The 18,355-nt window shown below is 36.0% G+C and overlaps 2 protein-coding genes across 4 annotated transcripts; both read right to left on the bottom strand.

Moving 5' to 3' along the window:
- Positions 1–1,123: 1,123 nt before the first annotated feature.
- Positions 1,124–7,303, bottom strand: LOC115218686 (zinc finger protein 98-like). Of its 3 annotated transcripts, XM_036508470.1 has the most exons (3): positions 7,145–7,298; positions 6,804–7,109; positions 1,124–3,096 (listed from the first exon to the last, which is right to left on the bottom strand). In XM_036508470.1, exon 3 carries the CDS (start codon positions 2,683–2,685, stop codon positions 1,618–1,620), a length of 1,068 nt encoding a protein of 355 aa, XP_036364363.1. In that variant the 5' UTR covers positions 2,686–3,096; positions 6,804–7,109; positions 7,145–7,298; the 3' UTR covers positions 1,124–1,617. The 3 variants fall into 3 exon arrangements, with proteins under 3 accessions (XP_036364363.1, XP_029644476.1, XP_036364364.1); XM_029788616.2 differs by having other exon boundaries at positions 6,804–7,303; XM_036508471.1 differs by lacking the exons at positions 6,804–7,109; positions 7,145–7,298 and adding an exon at positions 5,281–6,390.
- Positions 7,304–9,863: 2,560 nt separating this feature from the next.
- Positions 9,864–17,593, bottom strand: LOC118765845 (zinc finger protein 239-like). The gene is made up of 4 exons (XM_036508472.1): positions 17,105–17,593; positions 12,423–12,762; positions 11,176–12,294; positions 9,864–10,977 (listed from the first exon to the last, which is right to left on the bottom strand). The coding sequence occupies exon 3, from the start codon at positions 12,287–12,289 to the stop codon at positions 11,255–11,257; it is 1,035 nt and encodes a 344-aa protein (XP_036364365.1). The 5' UTR covers positions 12,290–12,294; positions 12,423–12,762; positions 17,105–17,593; the 3' UTR covers positions 9,864–10,977; positions 11,176–11,254.
- Between the last annotated feature and the right edge of the window lie 762 nt (positions 17,594–18,355).

Here is an 18,355-nt window from a genome sequence, read left to right as displayed (position 1 = left end):
TTCCGGGTTCAGTCTTGATGTTAACTTGCTTTATAATTCCTGACAGGTTCGACTGGGGTTAATAATTAACAGTAATATATCGGGGTTGATATATGCTACTCCCCACCACTTCACAAATATTCTTTTACTCAACTCAAAATTCAAATTCTATCCATTATTCTCAGCTTTATTGTCTCCACCAATTCCACTGCTAGAAATAAGGAAGACTGAAGAAAAGCACTAATCCTGTTTGAAGATTTATCCAAACTAAACTCAGTTCAAAGACATTTGTCCAAACATGGTTAAATAATGAAATCAAAGACCTTTGTTTACAGCTGTGAATATTAGCATGTGCACATTCTTCCTGAAAAATGTTTTCATTATTTTTGAGCTGATGAGAAACTGTTGTCCATCAATGTTTTGAAAAATACTTTCTACACAATGCTAACAAAATAAGATTTCCAGCAATTCATTTATTCTGCTTCTGAATATATATTTCTTTACTACCCACAAGGGGCAAAACACAGAGGGGACAAACAAGGACAGACAAATGGATTAAGTTGATTATATCAACCCCAGTGTGTAACTGGTACTTAATTTATCGACCCCGAAAGGATGAAAGGCAAAGTCGACCTCGGTGGAATTTGAAGCCAGAACATAACGGCAGACGAAATACGGCTACGCATTTCGCCCGGCATAGCAATGACTCAAACAGTTTCTGTATTATGTGGTTTGTTCTTGATACAAATAAGTCACATATGCAAGTTTCTATGCTACAATATGTATTTAAAATGTATGTAAAATGATGAAATTATATTTTAATATTATCTGAAAATGGGAAATATCTTGTCCTTATACAGCCTCTCATAAACCAACTTCGTATATCACAGCTCCACTACAAAGCCACCATCATCACCAATTCACCTACAATATCATCTTGTTATTTATATCTCATTCATTTCCTCATAACATCAAATAGTATCAAATTTATAGGTTTGAAGTAAACAGTTAATGAAAATCAGTTCCGAAATTGTGCAACTTTCATCATGCATTGATCAAGTCAGTGAATTCTATGCATAATTTATAGCTGAGATCAAAACAAGAATTTGGCAGATGTTCCAAATAAAAAATAAGAGAAGAATAATTTTAAGAGTAAACCAGTTTTATTTACATTTGAAATCATTATAAATATTCACAAAGATTGGTGCAGTTAGAACTCTGGAATTTGAGATTTACACTTGAAATGACAAAATGTGGTTCAACACATTCCATAAAATGGACATAAAAACATTGATAATTCAAAGATTGTTCCACACATTTTGTATTTAGGTAAAGTTTAATAATACAATCACAAATTAATATTAATTTTCACCATGACAGAATCATGCCACAGATAAACTTATAGATATTATTACTAACAACAGAATTAATCAGAATGTATAGAATACATACAAAAAATTAATAAAACAATAATATACATAACATAAAAGGATATGCATTAAAATACACGAGAAATACACATAGAATTCAGTTATGTATAAGACACGCAAGGGTCCAATTATAGTATAATGAAATACTACAAATAAAGTGATGCATTTTCTCTCATGTAAAGATACAAACGCGAATAATTAAATCTTGTTAAGACAATGGTTTATCAAAAATATTATGATACACATTTTCTCCCGTACTAATACATTTGTGCTGAGTTAACCGATAACTGTAACTGAACGACTGACCACAATTATAACAATGATATGGTTTCTCTCCAGTATGACTACGTTTGTGAGTGGTCAGTTGATTTTTGCGAAGAAATGATTTACCACAGATGTCACACTGATGCGGCCTCACTCCACTATGAATGGATTTGTGCGTAGTTACATCGTATTTTCGACTGAATGATTTCCCGCAGATATCGCACTGATGTGGTTTTTCTCCTGCATGAAGGTTTTTGTGGACGGTTAACTCATCCCCTCGAGTGAATGATTTGTCACAGATATCACACCGATACGGTTTTTCCCCAGTATGCGTGCGAATATGTCCCCTTAAATCATTACTCTGGCTGAATCCTGTGCCACAAACATCACAATAAAAGCGTTTTTCACCAGTATGAGAGCGTTTGTGAATAGTTAAATCACCATTTCGACGGAATGATTTTCCACAGGTATCGCACTGATATGGTTTCTCACCTGTATGAATATATTTGTGAGCAGTTAACTCGTCATTTCGAGGATATGACTCACCACACACATCACAGTGATATGGCTTTTCTCCTGTATGAATACGTTTGTGTTTAATTAGCTGATTACTTTGATTAAATGATCTCCCACAAAAATTACACTGATAAGGTTTTTCTCCAGTATGGATGCGTTTGTGATCGGTCAAATTGGTACTTTTAGAGAATGATTTGCTGCACATGTTACATTGATATGGTTTCTCTCCCGTGTGAATGCGTATGTGTGTAGTTAAAATATCTCTGCGAGTGAATGAATGACCACAGATATCACAATGATATGGCTTCTCTCCTGTATGAATGCGTATGTGAGTAGTCAGTTCATCCTTTCGAGAGAATGTCTTACCACAGATATCACAGTGATATGGTTTCTCTCCTGTATGAGTACGTATATGAGTAGTAAGATGACCTTTCGAAGAGAATGACTTTTCACAGATACAACACACATATGAAGATTTCCCTAATTTTTTTGCCATCTCTGAAGAATAAGAATAAAAAAAAAACAATCTTTCAATTCATTTAACAAGGTTTCTTCTCTCACCACAATATGTGAATAAGTCTGTTGACTTCCTTTCTATAATTCACTTCTAACAAACATTCCTCCTGTTATGTTTCCATCAACTGCAATCTATGCTGCAAAGTCCTTCATAAAACAAATATCTAAGTCCATTTAGAATGCAAAATTATCTCGTACACATTCTAAACAGTGACTTACACAAAGGTTGCCAATATTCTCAACCGGAGGAAACCTTTTGCCAGATTTATAAAAATATGGTCAGATTTGTTCTGTATAACATCTTCAGTTTTTAAAACCCCATAAACATTGAGGATGCTTCTAATATGAATATAATTTTCTTGTTTTTTTTCTGCCAGTGTCAGCTTGTATCCTGAAACAATAAGAAAAAGAGTAAGATGTATTTAAACAGTAGATTCTAAAGCAGAAATTTATTATAAATTTTAGAAGTAAACCTTTACCTGAACAACTGAACTCTTGTGTATCATTAAATTTTTTCATGTGTGTGTGTGTGTGTCATCATCATCATTTAGCATCCGCTTTCCATGCTAGCATGGGTTGGACAATTTGACTGAGGACTGGCGAACCAGATGGCTGCACCAGGCTCCAATATATATATACAGAGGGAGAGGACTATATATATATATGTGTGTGCACAGAAGTGGCTGTGTGGTAAGTAGCTTACTTATCAACCACATGGTTCTGGGTTCAGTCCAACTGCATGGCACCTTGGGCAAGGGTCTTCTACTATAGCCTCGGGCCGACCAAAAGCTTGTGAGTGGATTTGGTAAACAGAAACTGAAAGAAGCCTGTCGTGTGTGTATATGTGTGTGTGTGTGTGTGTGTATGAATGAATGTATATGTGTCTGTGTTTGTCCCTCCAACATCACTTAACAACCGATGTTGGTGTGTTTACATCCCCCATAACTTGGTGGTTCGGCAAAATAGACTGAGAGAGTAAGTACTAGGCTTAGAAAGAATAAGTCCTGGAGTCAATTTGCTCAACTAAAGGTGGTGTTCCAGCATGGCCATAGTCAAATGACAAACAAGTAAAAGAATATATATATATCTATATATCTTGTGTTCTGAATATAAGATCAGATTCAAAAAACAGTGTGCCCATAATCCTGTGAACAATTCAAGCTTTGGATAGAAATATTTTTGAAACTCAAAGAATAAAGAGCAAATGACAAGGAAGCCTTTCAAGAAGTGAACTTTTCTGTCTATCTTCTTTTGCCTTTGAAAGATGATAAATATTGATGCTTGCAACAAAATTTTTTATCCCAGTTACAAAAAACGGTGCTCTATGGCTACTTATTTTATCAACCCCAAAAGAATGAAAGGTAAAGTGAACCTAAGAGGAATTTAATCTCAGAACGTAAAGATGGACAAAATGCCACTTAGCATTCTACCTGACATGCTAAGGATTCTACCAGCTTGCAGCCTTACCATGAGGAAATATTACCTTACTTGAAAACAAGATGAGGGTTGATAACATGAAGGGCATTTAGATGAAGAAAATTTGCCTCAATGAATTTCATCTAACTCATGTAAGCATGGAAAAAGGGACATAAAAAACAAAAACAAAAAAACATGAGAAAATATGTGCCATCATCATTTATACTTTAGCTTTTCCATACTGCGAAAGTTTAATGGCTGTAGGCTTTTCGTGATACAAACCCTATTAATTGCTCATTATGGTATGCAGGGATACTGTGTACATTTTCTGTTATATTACAGAGCAAAAATGAACATATATTATAAAATCACAGTGGAACACTTACAGATTATCCTTGACTTATGACCACCAGTAGCTATGATTTACTAGTAATTAACTAGGAGAGAATCTACAGTTATCTCTATGACATCAACAATTCACTTGAAATAAAATGAGCACTTTCCATTTTCATCACTATCTCATTTTGCTTAGGAAAACTCTCCGAAAGAAATATTTGTAAACACCAATTATAGAATACATGTAGGTGCAGGCATGGTTGTGTGGTTAGGAAGCAACCACATGCCTTTGGGTTCCATCCACTGAATGAGATCTTGACCAAGTCTTTTCTACTCGAATGAATTTGACAGATGGAATCTGAAGGAACCTCATCGTGTGTGTGTCGCCCTTGGACCTTGCGTCATTGGTGTAAATGAATACCATTCATTTCCAATATTATGCAAAAACATGTCTGTCCGTAGAGAAATATTACCTAGCTTGAAAACGGGGAAGGATTAGCAAAAGGATAGGGCATTCGGCCATAGAAAAATCTACCCTTGAACTGAGGCCGATACACGAATGGAAGAGTGGACGTTAAAACCACGATGACGATTTCTTTCATTATTTTATTGCGAGTTTAATCTCTTTTCAACTAACTTGTAACGGTTTTGTACGTTGGTTAGAAAGCAGCATGCGTTTGATCCGTGATCTCCAGTCGTCACAACGATGTGCAGTTGGTTTCTTCGTGGAGTTATCAGGAACGTAATGGATGCTGTTATAAATGTGGTGGTTTTGGGTATAATTGACAAGACATAAATAAGAATCGAAATTGCCTTTATTTACCGTCACAAAATAAAACAACTGCTGGCTTCGAGTTGTTGAACAGAGATTAGTAGAAGTTCTGTTGTAATTCTGATAGAGTGCAGCAGTCATTTTGTTGCATATGTGGCCAAAGGAAGAAGAGGAAGAGTTAAAGAATTCACTTTATCTAGATTGTCGAGAAGACAGGGAGAGAGGAATATGCTACCTCTATGTCAGCTATTAGTAGAAAGAGGTGGGGAATACCAGCGCCAAGATAGTAGCCAAGTTACTTCCGATCAAGAGCCAGGTAACAAAAGAAAGATTGTTTTGGTCCCTTTTTAAGATAATTTCTTAGCTAAAGTAGGCCAAGAGAGCAAAAGATTTTTTCGTCAGTTATCCAACTGGAACTAATGTTGACCTTCAATATAGTCAAGAAGATAGAAAGAAGACTTGTAAATTTCGAAGTGCATTTTGACAGACCAAAAGAAAAAAAGAAAAAGATAGCAGAAACATTTAGGGTATGATTTCGATTCCTAGCAAAGAATCCAAGAACCAACCGCTTGAAAATCAAACATACCCCCATCATGATCGTTCGATATGCTAGAATTAGCAATCACATTCCTATGCTTTTAAATATGATGTAAACAAAAATAAATAAATAAAGACAATATGGGCACAGGTTTCATCGGAAACAGGGGCTGTGATAATATTTTAAACTCTAAAATATGGAGAAAAGGAAAGATGGGATGTTCACGCTACTCCATTAGGGCGAACCTGGAAGATCACCGTAATTCTACATTTCCCTGAAATAGAAACCACATTAGTATACTAAAAGCTTATAGAATAGAAAACGGCCATACAGGCGTATTCATCTTTGATAATTCTTTGGGAACAAAGAAGGCCACAAGGAAATCTTAAAAATAATAGATGTTTCAATCGCTACAAAAAGTGCTTAAGATACCTAGGAAAGTGGGGGGGTGCTAGTTACCGATATACGAGCGCTTCATACCCGATAACTGGCATAGATAGTGGCATCGCCGTCACCTAGTTCCTATAGAATTAGAAAAGAAATTCCTGACATTGAAACAAAGCCCAGAATCGAGACCACAAAGTGAATTTAGCAAAGATTAAAAGCATTGTTAGCAAGTAGGAAAAAAGACAAGACCCTGATCCTATCAGGGAAATAGCTATGCACGAAATACAGGAAAGAAGTCGATAGGAATTCTATTCGGTGTAGACAGAGTAGCTTATGAGCGGAAACGAAATGTAGATAGAAGTGGAGGGAAAATATTACAAAAATTAAATGAAATATTGAAAATAGCAGTGTTTCGAAATAGCAATCAGTACTTCATGGTGAAGGAAAAGGACACAGAATTGGGGAAAAGGGAGCAAAAATACAAGAAATTCTAAATTTTTGATAAATTTTTCAGAATCTTAATTTCTGTTCTATGAGATACTAAAGGAATTAAAAGGAAGAAAAAGAAAACTTCCTAATTCTTTGACATTTTTATACACCCATAAGGCCGAAAATATTTTATATAGATTTAAATACAAGAAATACTTACTTGTTTCTCTTTTATATTTCGCTGATAAGAGTCGATGGGAAAGTTCTTGGGAAGAATCGGTCGGAGAAGGAAATCGCCGAGGAATCCGTTTCTAATCAAAAATATAAAAGAATATATATGGACACACTTTCAGCTGCATTGTTAACCACTGTTTCGTATAAAATTCGATAACGGCCCTTTTTTAAAGTAGTTTGTTATGTAACGAATAAATAAAGATTAAACGCAGCGTGGCCAAGAAATGAAAAAAATGTTCGTATGATCAGTCATTGTTTCTCAGGACTAAACTATGTAGCCTCTACAGATAACCTACAGGACTAAACTATGTAGCCTCTACAGATAACCAGCTAGAAATAGCAGCCTAGTCTCCCTTGGACTGTATTGCTCAATCTCGAAATTGAGGACTTTATTACAAAATATGCAATACCAGTGAAGAATAAACGGTCATGTAGAAATATCTTGGGTTATATATATCTGTTGAGCAGGACTGATATGGGGCTAATAAATAATTGTTTCTAATTCAGACATAAGGTCAGCAATTTTGATTGGAGGATCTGAACTGAAATTGCTGACGTCAGTATTTGATTGCCAGATTATTTTAGCAATCCCAGAGAAATGAGAAGTAATGTTTACCTTGTCAGTATGGGAAAACAGAGACCACCTCCCCCTGTGGGATGAAGTTAAAATAATAGACAGAAAACACCTCTGGAAAATACGAAAACTAAAAGAGGCAGCACATACCATAGGGCACAATAACCTCCTAAGTAGACCTAGTGCAGGTTTGAGTAGAATATGGGACCTGGTATTAATGAAGGATACGTAGAATATGGGATCTGGTGTTAATGAAGGATACGTAAAGATTAGCTTTATAAGCCCTAAAATTCACTCTATAATTGCCCATGGGTAATATTTCCAGAATGATAAACTAGTCTGTCTACTCTGAAAAATTGGTACCCCTACCCTCAAAAACTGCTGGCCTTGTGCCAAAATTTGAAACCATCATTATTATTATTAATATTTATGATAGTAATAAAATAATATTAACTAGCTGGACCCATGAAAAATTCACAGAAAACATAGAAAATGTAAGCATCTGTAAAGACTGTACTGGTGCGATGAGAAATGTTTGTATATTATGACCGTCTGTCTTTACATTCTGAGTTCAAATTCTGCCAAGATCGACTTTGCCTTTCGTCCTTTCGGGGTCGATTAAATAAGTACCAGTTACGCACTGGGGTCGATATAATCGACTTAATCCATTTGTCTGTCTTTGTTTGTCCTCTGTGTGTGTGTAGCCCCTTGTGGGCAGTAAAGAAATAAGAAATGTTAGCATGCTGGGCGAAATGCTTAGTGGTATTTTGTCTGTCTTCAAATTCCACCGAAGTTGACTTTGCCTTTCATCCTTTCGAGATTGATGAAATTAAATACCAGTCACGTACTGAGGTCAAGCTAATTAACTGGCACCCTCCCCAAAAATATCGGGTCTTGTGCCTAGAGTTGAAAAGATTACTAGAATCAAGAATCATTAGCATGCTGGGTGAAATACTTAGCAGCATCTTGTCTGTCTTTATGTTCTGAGTTCAAATTCTGCAGAGGTCAACTTTGCCTTTCATCCTTTTGGTGGTTGAGGGGGAAGTCAATAAAGTAAATACTTGTTGAGTAATGGGGAGGGAGGTGGGGCAATGTAACCAACTTATCCTTTACTCCAAAGCTGCTGGCCTGAAGCCAAAATTTGAAACTAATCTTTATCTAGGCAGGGAGTTGATAGAATTAATCATGTGAGACAAAATGCTTAACGCTGTTTCTTCTTGCACTTTACATTTGGAGTTCAAATCCTGCCAAGGTTAACTTTGCCTCTCATTGCATTATGAAAACAGAATACTCGTCAAGTTCAAGTATTGATGCAATCAACTAACTCCCTCTTCCTAAAATTACTGGCCTTGTACCAAAATTTGAAATCACTATTAATATTTTTATATTACAACTAGCAGTATCGCCCGGCATTGCTCGGGTTTGTAAGGGAAATAACTATATAAGCATTTTTAGAGTTACTTCCCTTATAGATGCCAATTCGGGCTTTCTTAGCCATTTCTGTTTTGGTGTCTTCAAGCCATGAAGTCGTTGTTCTAAAAGAACGCTGGTCTCCTTGACAACGCTTTACGACGTTGATTTCCTTAAACTCCCTTCCCCACAGCTTCACGAGGGAGGGAAGAAGGGGGAGAAGCAAACAGGTGCAGGTGTGACCATGGACGCCAACTCCGCCGCCATCGACACACGAAAAATTATGCATTAAAATGGAATAAAAAATGATGTTAAATTATTTTTAAAATCGTAGACTCATCGTAGACGCGCGCTAATACTCAGACGGGCTCGATATGAATCACGACTATAAGATACCCGAATTTGGTTAAACTGCACCGCAAAATGTGGGAGTAGTTAGGAATCTAAATCGAAGGGGACAGACACTCACACAACTACAGTTTTATATATATAGATTAAAGTGATTACATCAAATAGGAGGATGACAAATTGAAAGGCCTAGAGTTATGGATTTAATAAATTGCCATATTTTGTTTTATTCCTGCCAAGTTCAACCTGAGATTTCATTTACTAGGAGTTAAAAAACAGATAACAGTAATACATTGTGGTTAATATATGCAATTCGCCACCACTTCATTCTGCAAACATTTGTAATTTTACTCTACTGAAAATGCAAATTATATCCTTTTGTTCTGAAAATACTTTAAAACTGAAATGATTTTTTATAATGGCTTTACAGTTTCTACAAACTCCAATGCTAGAAACAAGGAAGTCTAAAGAAAAGGTCTAGCCTTGTTTTAATATTTTTCCAAACTAAACTCTGTTCAAAAATATTTATTCCACCCTAACATGGTCAAATCATGAAATCCGAGTTTTTTGTTTACAGCTGTAAATGTTAAGATGTGCTCATTCTTACTGAAAGATGTTTTCACGGTGAGCAGATGAGAAATGTTGTTCATTCAAATCATCAATATTTCAAAGATTACTTTTCACACAATGCTAACAGCATTCTCCAAAAGAAGAAATAAGGTTTCCAGCAATTCAGTTATTCCGCTTCTGAATATTGCAATGACTTTTACAGATGTTTCGTATTATCATGTTGCTTGTTCTTGATACAAATAACAGTCACATATGTAAGTTTCTATACTACAATATGTATTTAAAATGCATGTAAAATGATGAAATCATATTTTAATATTATCTGAAAATGGGAAATATCTTGTCCTTAGACAGCCTCTCACTTGGTTCTCATTAACCAACTCACTATATCACAGCTCCACTACAAAGCTACCATCGTCACCATTTCATTTACAATATCATCCTATTACTTATATCTCATTCATTTCCTCATAATATCAGATCATATCTTGTATCAAATAGTGTCAATAAATTATACAGGTTAAAAGTAAGCAGTTGGTGAAAATCAGTTTAGAATATACCCAAGAATACTTGAAAGGATGTACATTAAAAAGCATTGAAAAAATATACTTACAGATATCCTCATCATAATAATTATAATCATCATTTAACACTTATTTTCCAAGCAAACATCAGATGAATGGCTTGACAGGAGCCAGCAAACTGCACCAGGCTCCAACCGTCTGCTTTGGCATGGTTTCTACGACTGGATGTCTGCCCTTATGCCAGCCATTTTACAGAGTGGACTAAGGGTGCTTTTTATGTGGCACCAGCACTGACAAGGTCTGCTTTGGCATGGGTTTTTTATGACTGAATGTCCTTCCAAACTCCGACCACTTTACAGAGTGGACTGGATGCTTTTTACATGGCGTCCACACCAGTGAGGTCACCAAGAAACTTGCAAGACAAAATCCTTTGAGAGGGTGGAGATACTGAGGGAGGTGGCTTTGTGCCAGGGTGCCAGGTGATGAGAGGTGAGAGTATAACAGAGGGGCAGAAACAAGTGTCTTATTGTAGAGGAGATACATGGATACCCCAATCAAAGGGAGTGAGAGTGAAGGGGGAATGGGCAAGAGATGGGGGCAATGTACCACAGCATACTTTCAAGGTAAGATGTGAATACAAACGGGATAGTAGAGGATTGCCCAAGGTGCAAGAGTAGGGAGTTCATAAGAATGCAAAAAAAAAATGGGAAAGGTGTGGGGGGGGGGTGCAGTCATCATCATCATCATTTAGTGTCCGTTTTCCATGCTAGCATGGGTTGGATGGTTTAACTGGGGTCTGAAGCCAGGAGGCTGCACCAGGCTCCAGTCTGATCTGGCAGTGTTTCTATGGCTGGATGCCCTTCCTAACACCAACCACTCTGTGAGTGTAGTGGGTGCTTTTTACGTGCTACCTGCACAGGTGCCAGACAGAGCTAGTGAAATACTATAAATAACAATGTGACGTGTTTTCTCCCGTGTAAGAGTACAAATGTGAATAGTTAAATTATCATGTCAAGAGAATGATTCACCAAAAACATTATGATGATATAGTCTTTCTTCCATACCAATACATTTGTGCTTATTTAACCGACAATTGTAAGAGAATGATTTACCACAGCTGGCACAATGGAATGGTTTCTCCCCAGTATGAGTACGTTTGTGAATAGTTAACTCGTTATTCCGACGGTAAGACTTCCCACAGATATCACAGTGATGTGGTTTCTCTCCAGAATGAATGAGTTTGTGTGTTGTTAAGTCACCATTTCGAGAGAATGATTTACCACACACATCACAACGGTATGGTTTTTCTCCTGTATGAATGTGCATGTGTCCCCTTAAATCTATGCTTCGAATGAATCCTTTACCACAAACATCACAATGGAATCGTTTTTCTCCTGTGTGAATGCGTTTGTGTCCAGTCAAGGAACTATTTTCATGGAATGACTTGCCACAGAAATCACAGTGATACGGTTTCTCTCCTGTATGAATGTATTTGTGTACAGTCAACTCGTCATTTCGAGAGAATGATTTGTCACAGATATCACAGTGATATGGCTTTTCTCCCGTGTGAATACGTTTGTGTTTAATTAGCTGATTACTTTGATTGAACGACTTACCACAGAAATCACAGTGATATGGTTTTTCTCCAGTATGAATGCGTTTGTGATCGGTCAGGTTGGTACTTTTAGCAAAAGATTTACAGCACATGTCACATTGATATGGTTTCTCTCCTGTGTGAATACGTACGTGTGTGGTTAAAATATCTTTACGAGTGAATGATTGACCACAGATATCACAATGATATGGTTTCTCTCCTGTATGAAGACGTTTATGAATAGTTAACTCACCATTCTGATTGAATGATTTCCCACAGATGCCACAGTGATATGGTTTCTCTCCTGTATGAATACGTACATGAGTAGTAAGATGACCTTTTGTAGTGAATGACTTTTTACAGAAATCACATTCATATGAAGACTTTCTTAAATTTTTTGCCATCTCTCCATAATACAAAAAAAGAAAAAAATCAGTCTTTTGATTTAACATTCATGGGTAGGTGTCTTCCGCTATAGCCCCAAGCCGACCGGAGCTTTGTGATTGAATTCGGTAGGCGGGAGTTACTGCCGTGTGTGTATGTGTGCGTATAGCTGCTCAGTGCCTCTCCGAAAGAGAGAGAGGGTTCCTTCTCTCACCACAATGTATGAATGTGTTTCTTGTTTCTCTTTCTATAATTCATTTCTAACAAGCATTCCTTCTTCAATATGTCCATCAACTATGATCTAAGCTACAAAGTCCTATAAAATTTTATCTAAGCGTATACAAAATGCAAAGTATTTTGTTCTCATTCCAGACAGTGACATACACTAAATGTTGCTGATAAACATTTCACCAGAATTCTTCAAATTTATTAAAAAATTGTTATAGTTGTTTTGAATAACATTTTTAGTCTTTAAATAATGATAAATATTGATGATGCTTCTGATGTAAATAGATTTCTCCTGCAAGTTTCAGCCAGTATCCTGAAATGATACAGAAACACTATACATTACAGAGGATACTTAAAAAGAATAGAGTCTAAAGAGGAAATTATAATTTATCAACATAAAAATGTAGTACAGAGTACACATTAACCCAAACAATTAGAGTAGAGAAATATGTCTCATCACCTTAATGTCAAATGTTAGCTGTAAGAGCAGCCTGTCACCATTGCGCAAGCAGCATCATTTGATCCCAGTCATCCTTGGACACATGTCTAGCCATGAGAAAATATTATAGGACAACAACTGATAACAAAAGGATATGAATTAAATCACTCACTAAAAGTGTTTCTCATCCATACAGCCAGTCAACTGCACCCCTGCAAAACAATGAGACTCCAGCATGTCCACCCAGGATGGATATTGATTGATGAATGAACAGCATATCAGAACTTATCAAGCAATGGATTCTTGTACTTCACGGTAAACCATTCCATGTCATTTGTAATTGAAACCACAGGTGTCCACACAAATCACATGGAAGGAAAATGGATTCATGCCAAATGCAGATACTACCATATTTATGGTACCTCCTCAGAATTATTCCCTACATATTTCATTGAATTCATGCAGCAGAGGAGGTACCCCAATATACAGTTTGAACATTTACTTGCTCAAATAGCTGAACAGTATAGATTTTGAGGAACTAGTTAAACTGATTCACAGAATCTGCAGTTTTTAAAAGGAAGTAAAAAATCTGAAAACTGGTTATATTGATGTAGTTTTCCACTCTTATTGCTGTGAATCCATGATCTTGTGGAGAAAAATTTTGAGGAAAAAGAGGTTCAAAATTAAAGAAAACTGTATTTTAAGTCAATAGTGAGACAGCAATATCAACTTTAAGGTTTTACCCCGTGAAATTTATAGTTTAGCGTCTGTGAAATGACCTGTTACCTGTGTTTACTTTATGCATATTTCAGTATTATGTACACCCGTCATGTACATCATTAATATATAAGTGTAAGTGGATGTATATATTCATATACAAGTTTATATGTTCATGTGGATCAAATTAACTAGATCTCACACACAAAACACACAACATACATGCACACATACACACACATACATACACGCGCACACACATGCAACACAGACATGGGTGAAGTGAAACAACACAACGTGCGGTTGTCATGGTAACAAGCTGTTAATGCTCACTGTCTGTTGATTGGCTAAAATCACCCAAATCTCCCAACTTTAATTCCAAATAACATCAGATTCTTTAATTTACAAGATAAAGTAAATTGGTTGATCATAATCAAAATTCAGAGTTGCATCAATACACCAAAATTGAAAGCAATCTGAGCAAAATTAAAGGAGGCTGATCTTGTGAATCAATTTAACTAGATCCGATTTGGAATGCATAACGACCATAATAAACACACATAATAAACATTTTCACTTGAGATAAAATGAACACTTTTCACTTTCAACTTCTGTCATTTTCTTTTTCCGTGGCCGATGCCAGCGCTGCCTCGACTGGCTCCAGTGCCGGTGGCACATAAAAAAGCACCATCTGAACGTGGCGCCTTGGCTGGCTTCCGTGCCGGTGGCACGTTAAAAGCTCCAACCAATCGTGGCCGATGCCGGAACCCCCTGGCACCTGTGCAGGTGGCAAGTAAAAAGCACCTACTACACTCGGAGTGGTTGGCGTTAGGAAGGGCATCCAACTGTAGAAACTCTGCCAGATCAGACTGGAGTCTGGTGCAGCCCCTGGCTTCCCAGACCCCGGTCGAACCGTCCAACCCGTGCTAGCGCGGAAAATGGACGTTAAACGATGATGATGATGCTTGTTTAAGAAAGTTCTCTGAAAGAAAACTTTGTTGACTGGTATACAGAAATGTTAACACTAATTGAATACATATTTCACTCATTTTATCACATTCTTAATCTCTCTTTTTTTCAACACACTCAGTGTTAGAACATCCTCATACGTGACCATTCAGCATGCTAGAAGCAGCCACCCAACCCTTCTATTTTTAGATATGAATGGAAAACTTATTTTTCATAAGATGAACACAAGTTTCATCAGAAATAGGGACCATGATGGTATTTTAAGCCCTGAAATATGAAGGAAAGGAAATAAGATAGAATGTTCTCATTATTCCATTAAGGCTAGCCTGGAAGCTCACCACTATTCTTTTATTTCTTTAAAATAAAGGCTATTCCAAGTGCTACAGCTGGCATAGGCAATCTGTTTCAAGAAGCAGGCTGCATGAGACATAGATCAAGGCCACACTACTAAAAAAATTCAATGTAATTTTACATGCTATCCAGTAAATTTTATGGGTCACAATTTGCCTATGGCAGGCCTAGAGTATAACAAACAGCTATTTTAGCAAATTACCCTTACTTTTATTTTATTTTTTTTAATAATGCCGGTATCTGTAGAAAATTTCATTTCATTAAGAAAATATTCATATAATAAATTCCAGAAAGGGTAAGGGTGGAATAGTACTCAAAAGTAAGTTTTATTTTGGTTCTTTATTTTATCTATTTTTTTTTGTTAAATGTATGAGTAAACAAAGTCGAGGTGCATCCCCCCCCACCACTCTTTTTCTTATCTTTTCTTTTTTTTTTTTATACCTTAAATTCCAACATAAACGTTAATCTACACCATCTGAAAAAGTATTCGTTGAATTGAGAATTTCATTACAAAATATTTGCTTTTCAGAAAGTTACGAGTAAAACAAATTCGGGTTTGTTTGTTACGCATCTTTGTTTGTTACCCAGACTTTTGAGTGCAATAAAAGAAAGGTTTGGCTGTCATGCAGACAATGATAAACATATTAATAAGACCACTAACGATTTAAGCTACGAAAATACGACTGGAAACCTTTCGGTACGATGAAAGAGGAGCTTGAAAATTTATTTTTCAATGTATTATAAGCAAGTGTTTTGGAATATCAAATACAATGAAATGACGTGAAAAAAATAAAAGACATTGGCCAACTTTTGGAAACGCTGTCTCCACATAATTTGGAATTTCTGTTTTAGTTTGGATATTTCCAAACTTTGGTTCGCATCACATCTTTAAAACACTGGTGGAGCCTTTTGATAAAAATTTAAAAAAAGTTTAAATCTGTGGGTTTTTAAAAAAACTTTTGTCCTCCTCTTTTTACCGTACTTTTGGAATAGTTTTCTTTTCGATATTTTTTGTCATTTTATTGCATTCTACATTCTGAAGCACTTATAATAGTCCTTTTTTTTTTTAATTCTCCCCCCCCCCCCAAGAATAAGGTTTTTTTCGGTTTTCTGTTTTTCTCATACTTTTGCCAGTTCATAAAAAAAAGTTTTGGCTATACGACTTGTTAACACTGAGCTGATTTGCACCGACAAAATTATAAACAAAATAATTTTATTTTTTTCAGTTTGTAACTTTTATTGGAATATAACACGTTTGTATATGATACATATATAATACAAAACCAAAACTAAAGTAGAAATACAAATCGAGAGAAAGAAAATGGAAAAAGAGCAAGAAAACCAAACAGACAATTCCATTTTTTCATCTCCCACAGCAGACAAATACAAAGAAATACCGTTTTACTTAGGACAAGGAGCGCCTGCGACAAACTGTTGCTATGAAAGGAGATGGGAGGAATTTATTTTTGGTTCCATTATGATTTTGTTCGATTAAAAAGACACACTTTTCTACATTTTAAACGACTGAATTTATATCCTTTTATGGATACATTTTCCCATCTAATTTCGTTTTTCACACATCATCAAATTGTGGCATTTGATTTTTTTTTTTAAATTGTACTATGCAGCAGGGAGTGGGTTAAGAATTTCTTTTTAAAGTGCGAATTATGTTTCAGAATATGAAATAAAATTACATAAAATTTTGCAAAAGAAAAAAAATACATAAATAATTTAAGTGGCGGATTACTGTTTTTGTAAGGCAGGTGCGTAAACGTTTAATATCTATTTTTAAATTGTTCTTCATTGTTATTAAATATGTAACACAAAAACAAATATCTGGGGAAATCCGAGCAAAACAGCGAAATTACAAATTGTTTGGGACAGCCAAACCGAAAGTTTCAAAACAGCAATTATAATTTCCTGGGGAAATAAAAATGCATGGATTGGGGGGGAGAGGGTTAAAATATAAAATATTTAAATTTTAAGGAAACAAATCCTTTCTGAATCTTAACTTCTGTTATTTGAAGCACTAAAAAAAATGAAAGAGGGGGAGAAAAACGGCAAAACTTCGCAATTCTTTGGCATTTTCTTCTCCTACACCACCCTCAGGTAATTCCAGTTATTCCGAAACTCTGACTTGAAAGTATTTTAAATAGATTCAAACACTATAAATACTTACTTCTTTTTCCTTTATATTTTGGCTGGGAGAGTCGATCAAGTTGAAAGTTCTTCGCCAGAAACGGTTTTGGTTGGAAATCACCAAGAAATACGTTTTTCATCAAAAAATATAAAAGAATATATGGACACACTTTAGGATTCGTTGTTGACCATAGTTTCGTAGAAATTCGATAACAGCTCGATTCTTAAGTAAGGGACGAAAAAAATTTAATGCAGCATGGCTTAAAGGAAGAAAAGAAAAGTTCAGCAGACGTGTCTGTTATCGTAAGCATCGAAATGCGAAGGAGATATGTTCGACACCTCTGCCTTTGAGGGAAATTAGGCTGCTATTTCAAGCAGGTCGTCCACGTCTGAGAATTGCTATACAGGATATAAGACTTGCATTTCTGGCTGTGATGTGTTATGTAACTGGCAGAATCGTTAGCACACCCGGCGAAATGCGTAGCCGTATTTCGTCTGCCGTTCGTTCTGAGTTCAAATTCCGCCGAGGTCGACTTTGATTTCATCCTTTCGGGGTCGATAAATTAAGTATCAGTTACGCATTGGGGTCGATGTAATCGACTTAATCCCTTTGTCTATCCTTGTTTGTCCCCTCTGTGTTTAGCCCCTTGTGGGTAATAAAGAAATACGTATTTCATCTGCCGTTCGTTCTGAGTTCAAATTCCGCCGAGGTCGACTTTGCCTTTCATCTTTTCGGGGTCGATAAATTAAGTACCAGTTACGCACTGGGGTTGATGTAATCCGTTTGTCTGTCCTTGGTTGTCCCCTCTGTGTTTAGCCCCTTGTGGATAATAAAGAAACAAATGTGTTATGTAACCACAATCGACCGCCAGTGGGACACACCACATCTTTGGTTTTGTTGTCATCCATTCGTGGCATAAAGCTGACAGGCGGCTAAAAGCTTATCTTTGCTTTCATATTTCTAAAAAAAATGTTCATTTAGATAATTAGAAAATGTTTCGTGAAGGCCACAAGTCATTAAATAATTGATTTTTTATTACCCACAAGGGGCCAACGAAGAGGGGACAATACAATCTGATTTTGGGGTCAGATGAGCGAATTATTATACAAAAAAGGACATTAAAAATTTTACAAAAATAATAAGTCATTAAATAATGTAAGACTCATATCAGTTGTGGTTTATGTATGTTGGGAAAGGAGATATAATTACTGCTGACATATCATGAGCACTTTTTCATAAGTTTGTGCAAACTGACTGGTATTTTGGTTTGTTTTATTATTTGTTTTGGCA

The sequence above is a fragment of the Octopus sinensis genome, linkage group LG13, assembly GCF_006345805.1.
Source record: "Octopus sinensis linkage group LG13, ASM634580v1, whole genome shotgun sequence".
NCBI lineage: Eukaryota > Metazoa > Mollusca > Cephalopoda > Octopoda > Octopodidae > Octopus > Octopus sinensis.
This window is presented reverse-complemented; position numbering and strand designations above follow the sequence as displayed.

Bases quoted from the DNA above. Each gene is read 5' to 3' on its own strand.
- LOC115218686 (XM_029788616.2), bottom strand. From the start codon at position 2,685: ATGGCAAAAAAATTAGGGAAATCTTCATATGTGTGTTGTATCTGTGAA.
- LOC118765845 (XM_036508472.1), bottom strand. From the start codon at position 12,289: ATGTTAAATCAAAAGACTGATTTTTTTCTTTTTTTGTATTATGGAGAG.